We start from the raw sequence: 8,867 nt of genomic DNA on the forward strand, positions 1-8,867 counted from the left end.
CTATCTACCGATATATATATGTATATATACATATATATATATATATATATATATGCATTCATATAGGGCTTGATGATACAGGGTTTCCGCTTGAGATATAGTGTTGACAATTTACCTGTATTGTACATGAAAAAGAAACAAAATGAAACCCTACCTTCGCATTTACATCCTTCTCTATCTTTATTTCAGGAATTGCAACTGACGAGCTATCCGTGCTACGGGTGAACTCTGCGTTGCTGTTGTGAGACATTATTTCTTGCTTGCTAATTGTTACTTAATTGTTTATATTTAATCCAAGCCAGACTATATTTTGTGTCAGTCGTGGTGATTCATCAGCCTGTATTTGCTTGTCAGCTCAAAATTGGTGCGTTGCGAATATGATAAAGATGTATGTTAATATTGCCTTTTTATTCACATGTGTGAGAGTGACTGTTATATTACGTACTATGTAGCTGGCGGCGTTGTTTGTTCTCGGCGTCCACCTTTGGCATAAACCACCACAGGTGTATGCTATGAGAGGAGGGCATAAATCTTTTATATTTATAGAGCTATCTATTCAACATCGATGTCCCTATGGCTATGCAGCTATGGCCTCTAAAATTCCTTTGATGGGGCTATGGCCTATGTTACTCCAAACCCTGGGGCCTGGGCTTAACAGTTGAAATGGCTCACGAACCCAAACATTTGTGCCGCCAAAACCTAAAAGACGAATTTATTACATAAGGGTATTTAACGTAAAATTTCGCTTTGACTATGAGGCATGAGCACTAAAAAAAACACTTTTTCTACGGCTACACCACCAATAAACACACTCTAATCACATGTATGTGGGCAATCGGGAGGTAATATCACATCACTGCACCTGCAATGAACAGTCTTTAGACCACCATATATGAAATCGCTTGTTGAAGTATGCGTGAGAGGATGGAAAACTCAATGATCACTCTTTAGTGTACACAGTGGGAGGTGTGGTGCATCTCAACGCTTCATCTCCGATATGCAAACTTTAGTCACATGTGTGTGGAGCATTTTGGGTCATGTTTGGGAAGTCATATGCTGGGGTTGCTACGGAAATACCAGGAGCCACAGGTAAGGGCCTTTCGAGCAGTTCCAAATTCTTCGTGTGTTGACCTGCCAATTTTCCTCACTTCAAATTGGCACGAGTATGGTATTAACTATTTACCTAATTTAAAGCTGGTCTTTTGTGATATTCGTATATATACAGAGGAAGCACATTATTTTATTTTAGTTATACCCGTTTACACTAGTGGGTAATAATATTGTGCCTTATACACAATTAAAGACATGCGGGCACAGCCTGGCGAAGGAACATCTCTCTATCTTCTTATATATGCGTTGTACGATTTTTGTCGTTGCTTCCAGTATAAAATATATATAATAAGTCGATCTCGTCACTCAATACATAAAGAGTTTAAACACTCAAAGCATCGATGGATTCTGCGCCCTCGTCCATATCATCGTCATCCTTGTTGGCAATGTCATCCATGTTGGTTGGGGCTTGAATGCGTGCAGATGCCTGGGGCAGTAGCACTGGCGGTGGGTCGTGTATGCTAACCGTAGCCATGCTCTTCTGCTTTCGCTCTTGCATGATTTTATCAGCCATCGCTTCACCACCCTCCATGTGAGGGTTGTGGATCTGCAAGCGAAGTAGGTAGATTTATTTTGTTTGAGTTCAGCGCTCTCATGAAGTGGTCCGGTCACCCGATAATCTGCAAGACAAGACAACGACAAGCATACCCTGAGGATAATATGTACAACATACCATAGTGAGCACTTCAGACAGCCTCGTGTTCTCGTTTACCAGACGTCCCACCTCGGCCCTAAGCTTGCGCACTTCGTTGTGGGCTTGGGTGCCACTGACAGTCTTGTCAGACATTGACGCATTGCTCACTGCCGCCGCGGCTGATGCTGCACGAATGGGTGCACGCGATGAGTTCATGGTGGACACAACGTCACCCTTGCCCTTACGGATTGCCTGTGGATTGTGTAGGTGTAAGGTTATATAGATGAATACTCGTGGAGAGTGATAAATCACAAATGTTACGCGACAAAACTAGCACAATGCTCACTTTGTATGCAGCTTGAGACACTTATAGTGCGCATATACAATGAGTTTGTGCTGTGATTTGCAGGTGTATAGATCAACATGTCTGACACACACGGCACAAACATGATGCTATTGATTTGATACATACCTGTATCTTCGGCACGAACATCATGAGCAGCATGATGGTGAGCGGTAGCCAGGTGTACAAGAACAACATGATCAACTGGGTGTTGACACTGCTCGGTAGAATGAAGAGCAGCACAATGGCGACTATCTCCACCACCAGCCAATTGTACACTGAGACCGAGATAAGGGTGGCTTCGTTGAAGGATGATGGGGCGTTGCGTACTTTGAAGGCCAATATAGCAGCCCACACCAGAACAATACCTTGCAAACCCAGCCCTACATACATGCCTGGGGTCTCCAGGTCGCACTCCTCCCACAGACTCTGTTCTTCGGTTCTGATCACCAATTGGAGTGTGTCAAAGACTGTGAATAGTATGGCAAAGAGCACAAACACGCCAACCATAGGCAGGAACCAGTTCCGCAACAAGCGGTGGTCGTGCAGTTTGGTTTTGGTGACACTCTTGAACACCTGGTCCACACGATGAGTCTTCACCAGGAGAGACACAAAGGCCACCGACCAGCCCATAAACAGGAACCATGACCAAGCAGTGCACTCCCACTCCTCTAGATTATCAAAGATAAGGAAGAACGGAGACGCGTACATAAGAGCTGACCCAGCCAGCATGAGCTGTAGGAAGAACGGTGCTGCGGAGCGCACTATGAGCACCGAGGATTTTATCTGCACACCAATGATTCCCACAAGGCACCCGATAACGCCCAGGCCACACAGCACGCCAACTATGATGCGCAGAGTGGCGTCGGGATGGATTGGAACACGCACTGGGAAGCCAGTCTTTTCGATGTCGTACGACATTTGCGACACTGTCTGTGGTGTAGATGCATCCGGATTGTTTTGTTCATTGACGCGGGCATAGAACGACGTGCTTCTCAGATGGTTGTCACTGTACTTTACACGTCCGAACCATGTGTTGACGTCGAGTTCACTAGCACCCAAGGAATCGCATGTAGGTAGGCTCGCGCCAGAAATCGAAGAACAGGGTGTGTTGATGCCGTTGCGAATGCACTCGGTGAGGCCAGCACCAGAAGTATCGCAGTTGGCTCGAACCATAGCCAGCTGCAGTGTTTGAATCGCATTCATTGTCGACACTGTCCGAGCATAAAGTGAAGAAAGTAATGTACGTATGAGAGGTTGGCGTATAGCTCTGGGCGCCCTACAGAGGTACCGAGCGTTTAGTGTTAACTGAGGACAAACATAGAGTTTAAGTGCTGTATGCAATCGTTGAATCTTTGAAACATCTAGGCTGTATAGTTGTAGACGATAACTGCAAAACTCAATCTCACCAACGAATAGACCGGAGATATGTACCTGACAAACTAATTTGAACTCGGAGTCCGAATCTCGGCTCGAAGTAATCCCCGGATAGTTGTTGGAGATACGATATATTCCCAAGGAATTCGGCTTTCGGATCTATGTCTGATTCAAAGTCATCCTCGAATGCGACAGGAACGATCATGCCTGGATAAAGCTGGCGAGGAACATTTCCCGAGGGGAGACCGAACAGCCACAACATCGAGTCCGCTCCCAGTCGAAGATCATGAATAATTTCCATAGTACGGGTAGAGTTGCCCGTACTCGAAGTGGCAATCACGATGCAATCTGTGCCACCACGCATGAAATGCAAGTCGGCGACAATGTGAGTGTTTGTGAGCGACACCGTTTCGTATGAACTTTTGTTGATACTTGAAACACAATTGCTGCACCACCGGTAATACTTTTATATACCTCTCAATAAGAATGCGTGCTCTTTACCTGGTACGTTATTCGTGAATCCGTTGACTTTTCTGTGAACGTTTTGCTCTTCATAGATTTTATCCACTACTTCAGCGTATGCATTAGGGTCCGGGATATGACCACCATTGGCTTGCGGAATGAGAACAATCGCGTCATTCGGGTCGTTTAGTGGGACCCAATCATGAGTATCCTTCCTTTCTTCCAAATAGCTTCGCATGACACGACTGTGTACGTTACCAAGACTCTCATCATCCTCTGTTGAATAGTCGAAGGAAAAAAATCAATCTACCATGTAGTAGGACGACATAAAACTGATGTATTTTGGTCGAATATATATATGTGCACGCCCTTCGATTTAGACTCAGACTCATTCTATACACATAGTAATCGGACGTCACTTCGTATACAATACGCGCAAGATTACTACCCATACGGCGCCTTCACCACCAAAGCTTATTTAGAACCAGAATATAAATGAGATACCCCTCAATATAGATACAAAGGATTGAACAGTACCTAAAATGAAGCCCACCGTCCTTGCTCCTCTTTCATACATTTCGTCTAGATAATCACCAACTTGATCTTGCGAACTGAGGTAGGGTCCGAAAAGATTAGGAAATGCCAGCTCGTCGTATACGCTTGGGTCGGAAGTGATCATAGTCATAAGTATTTTATCAACGACAGCCGAGTTGAGAGTTCTATTCAGCCTCTCTGCTGATTTGGCTCGGAGCGTATCGTTGAACATTGCATCTCTAGCTTTGACAGCTTGTTTGGACGTTGGCTGTGCAACCCATACGTCACACTCCGTGTCAACATCGTCCACACGTTTCACTAAATTATCATATTCTAGGTCTTCGCGTAGCTCTGTATTTAAAGTCGCATTCGTGGCATCAAATGTAGCTTGTCCATTCCCAGCCTCTCTATACCCGGTATCAACATATCTGAATGTAGGCTGGAAAGTCGTAGCTCCTACCGTCCATTCCAGTAGCCCATTGTCAAATGAATCTTGCACGAAATCCATTGTGTACTATGTACCAACAAAATTGAATAAAGAGGATATTCTGATTATTTGAATATAATCCCTGTTTCTGCAAGGGAATCGATCTCATAACCAGTAAAAGATCACTCAGATGTTAATATGTAGCTCATTCACACCCGAACTGAAACATACCACCACAGTGGTATCTTATGTGTGGAATGGAAAGTGAACGTAACTGCGCAACAGCCCAACGCTGAATGACAAGATCGCGTCTGTGAAATATACAGCACCCATCATGGACGGTAGACTTTTTCGACACATAAAACAGCTTCCATTCGTGTATTGACACAAATTAGCGACTTACATAATATTCGCGCCAGTCAATCAATAACCAACACAAACAATATTACTTTCACTCCAAATACCTTATAAAGTGAATCCAGAGAGTAGGTTGCGCTTCCAATATCGTCACTTAAAACACATATTGTGATGTTCTGCACAGTCTGAGCTAGAGATACATGCACTAGGCTCAAGGAGCCTAGCAAAGTTGCACACCGTATGAACGCTATAACCTTCATTCTATGACGCGTTATAATGAGAAGCAAACGTATTAACCGTAGTATGTTTCAATTGAGTTTCGAAGCATAAAGTCTTTTACACACTCAACAATGAAGTGTACATTAACAGCGGTACGGCTCTTATCGCACTTGCGTAGAAAAAAACGATGGCAACTTTCGCACTAGTTGCAAAATCTCTATTTTTTTCTACTTTTTTTTTTAATAGTGGGTGGTATAATAATATTAAAAAGGGGCGTATAAAAAATTTATTAAAAAGAAAAACAAAACGGCAACGCGCTCTTTTGGCTTTTTGGGCGCGTTGTTAAACCCTCATATAATTTATTTACAATTTATTTACATCACTTGCAGAATGCAGATTGTAGACTGCAAACAGTGCAGAGTGCAGAGTTGCAGACTCAGGCGGCTCACTCAGCAGACTGCAGAGTGCAGAGTGCAGACTTTTGCAGTCGGCCAGTCGTACTCGTCAGTCATCCACCGACGGCGACCACCGATCATCATTCATCTGCTCTCTCTTTTCGTCTGGTGGCACCGGCAGAAAAGCACTTTTACGGCAACCGCGAAAGCAAAGGTAAATATTACGCGTTGCTGTCTCAGAAGCCAATCGATCGATGGAAAAAAAAGGATAAGAGTAAACAAATGAGCACGCGGCATTTTGATATTTGTTTCTGATATATATGTATTTATGGATTTTAATTTTTCACGTTCATTGTCCCGGACCCTCAGCGACAGTCACACTCTAGAGTAAATAGTGACTCTCTCTAGTAGAGAGAGTCAGACCTCAGCCACTTGTTTCTTGAAAAAATGGTTGACCAGAACTGGTTCAAACCTTGAACCTACGGGTCAACCTCTATAGTAAAATTCCCCGTCTTCAAAAAAATCTACTCATTTTGTTGTCAACCCCAATGAGAAAAGTGAAAAGTGAAAAGTGAAAAGTGAAAAATAGTAAAAAACCTCAGAACTGAAAGGCCAAAAAAAAAAATGAGCATTGAGCGGAGTCAGAGTGCTCAATTTTGAATTTTGAATTTTCAAAGGGCCCAAATGACCAACTCCCACACACAACAAGATGATCCAGAGACCCAGACTACTCCCAAGTCCCAGACCTTCAATAAGAATGTACATTCTACATATCTATTTACTCATAGCGTTCTAAAATCATTTTTTTTACGGCCATGATTGTTGATTTACTAAGACGGAAAATATAAATTTAGAATGTATGTATGAACCAGCTTTGCCCTCTGGATTTCAAGATTTGGGTCAGGGCTAAATTTACGATTTCCGTAACGACAGAAACCTGATTTCTGCTCTACAAAAAACAAAAAAGGCTCTGAAAAGAGGGGGCAACGGTAATTTTCAATTTCGGGTTTTTGTAGCCCTATTTTGTTTTGCGAAAGCGCGCCCCATGGATAATTTTTGGTTGTTGTTGTTCTGGGGGGGGGGTTTTGACTGTTCGTTTTCCTTTACGATAATTTTTAATTTTGGGTTTTCGTACCCTTGTTTCTTTTGGGAAAACGCGCCTCATGGTTTTAAAAGTGCAGCTTGAATTTTGGGACACGTTTCGGTCCCGATTTCCAAAAAAAAAATGTTTGTTGTTTGGTGGGGGGGGGAGGGGGGGAAGCCCCCAATAACCGAATCTCTTCTACTGCTGGCATCACATCGTGTTTCTTGTATTTCTATATTCATGAATAGGGTCTCAAATGGGCTTAAAAAGCTTCACTTTATTCCTTATTTGGAATGAATAAAGTTCTGAGTGACCTAATAGCTAAAGCTCCTAGTGATAAATAGAAGGCTCAAGGCTATGTAGCATGTGCAGTATTTATGCACACGCGATGAGTTGATGACGAGGGCCCCGGGGGGCCCAAAGGTTGAGGTCTTCCGAAGTTCCGAGGACTCGAGGACTCAACAATTGAGTCTTTTGTTCCAAAAATCAAAATCTTTCTACAAAAGTCAAAACTCATACGTAATTAGTCAAAGTCAAAGATATTGTTTAAAACAAAAAAAAACCAAACAATAATATAAAGACTGTAAAATTTGCAGAAAATTTGCGCAAATTTTCTATTTGTGCTCCCTCCCCCCCCCCCCCATCAGAAATTCAGAATGAGAACAGAAGTCAGATGGACCGACTCCCTCTCTCTTTAGAGTTGACCAATGGAGGAGCAATGAATTAGAATAATATTTTTTTGTGCGAAATTTGTTCACAATTGTAGATTGTTGAGCTGGTCTCATTCGCTGACAAGGAACCATGCACAGTCCTTTTTTTTTTCAACATAAAAAGTGTTCTCATGTGTGTAAGATATTTGTTGTACAAAAAATATTTACTTCATCCTTCAGATCACAGTTCTGTGAGAGTTCTGAGTTCTGACGGTCTGTCGTCTGACCGACGCGAGTGACGATCGTCGAGTGCATACGACAGATGATGACTTACTATTGTTTTTAAATAAATAAATATATATATGTATAATATAGTGACGAGTATTCAGGCACAGGCGACTGTTGAGGCGTTCAGCTTGCAGAAGCCAGAACACCGCCAGCAGTCCGCCTCAGCGTGCTGACGGGCAGTGACGGCCCCACCCCTCACGTCATGAAAGAACGACAAAATAATTTTTTTTGGGGCGGTGCAAGCACTGCAAGGATTGTATATTTTTATATAAAAAAGTGAAAATAAAATACAAAATATCAGGCAGCTAGCTTGCGCCTCTCTAATATAGAGTATTTAGAGAGCTGAGAGCGGCTATTATAACCAACCTTAAATATAAATAGTTTCACAGTACATAGCGACTAGCGAGTATTACATATAAGTGCTCCGTTTCGCCTTAGTGTAATATAGGGAATGCAATAAACAACAATATAATATGTTTGATTATGATGATTCAATCTTTCTTAATACCTCATTATAACATCTGTTTGACCTAGAGTACTGACCGTGTGCCTAAACATATTTCTATTCTTGCTGTCTTGTTTCGAAATTACTTGTTGCTCCAATACACACTCAGTGCTTATTACTTTAGCAGTTCTCGACTTTCGCGGTTGATTTCTAACTCGTGATGGTATAGGGTATTCTTATATGCTGTAACAACAAAAAGGTGCATCCACTTGACCAAGCTGGTATCGTATAGTCGGTAGCGGGTGCATGTGGGATACTTTTAGGGGGAATAATCGCCTGCCTACCCCGCTCTGTTTCTATATATTGATAATTATTATCATATTAAATGTTGTGTGTGTGTGTGCAATTGTGCGCGATTGCAAGTAGGCAGATGTGCTTGTGTGCAAGTGTACGTAACTATGTGTCATAACCCTATATATATATATATATATATATATATATATATTATTATATATATATCTATATACTATATATCTATATAT

General features: G+C 42.2%; 2 protein-coding genes across 2 annotated transcripts; both read right to left on the minus strand.

Moving 5' to 3' along the window:
- Positions 1 to 1,237: 1,237 nt before the first annotated feature.
- Positions 1,238 to 3,916, minus strand: SARC_09035 (hypothetical protein). The gene is made up of 4 exons (XM_014296968.1): positions 3,522 to 3,916; positions 2,217 to 3,301; positions 1,784 to 1,996; positions 1,238 to 1,657 (listed from the first exon to the last, which is right to left on the minus strand). The coding sequence occupies exons 1-4, from the start codon at positions 3,826 to 3,828 to the stop codon at positions 1,433 to 1,435; spliced, it is 1,830 nt and encodes a 609-aa protein (XP_014152443.1). The 5' UTR covers positions 3,829 to 3,916; the 3' UTR covers positions 1,238 to 1,432.
- Positions 3,917 to 3,930: 14 nt separating this feature from the next.
- SARC_09036 (hypothetical protein) lies at positions 3,931 to 5,387 on the minus strand (the record flags this gene model as incomplete). Its single annotated transcript, XM_014296969.1, has 3 exons — positions 5,352 to 5,387; positions 4,464 to 4,974; positions 3,931 to 4,202 (listed from the first exon to the last, which is right to left on the minus strand). Exons 2-3 carry the CDS (start codon positions 4,966 to 4,968, stop codon positions 3,931 to 3,933), a joined length of 777 nt encoding a protein of 258 aa, XP_014152444.1. The 5' UTR covers positions 4,969 to 4,974; positions 5,352 to 5,387.
- Positions 5,388 to 8,867: the final 3,480 nt, after the last annotated feature.

This window comes from Sphaeroforma arctica (genome assembly GCF_001186125.1).
Source record: "Sphaeroforma arctica JP610 unplaced genomic scaffold supercont1.875, whole genome shotgun sequence".
In the NCBI taxonomy this organism is placed as follows: domain Eukaryota; class Ichthyosporea; order Ichthyophonida; genus Sphaeroforma; species Sphaeroforma arctica.

Excerpts from the sequence above, each read along its gene's own strand:
- SARC_09035 (XM_014296968.1), bottom strand. The coding sequence starts at position 3,828 with ATGCGTGGTGGCACAGATTGCATCGTGATTGCCACTTCGAGTACGGGC. Across the intron at positions 1,997-2,216 it reads TGTTCGTGCCGAAGATACAG|GCAATCCGTAAGGGCAAGGG; the intron begins GTATGTATCAAA and ends CACAATCCACAG. Across the intron at positions 1,658-1,783 it reads TGTCTGAAGTGCTCACTATG|ATCCACAACCCTCACATGGA; the intron begins GTATGTTGTACA and ends CTTCGCTTGCAG.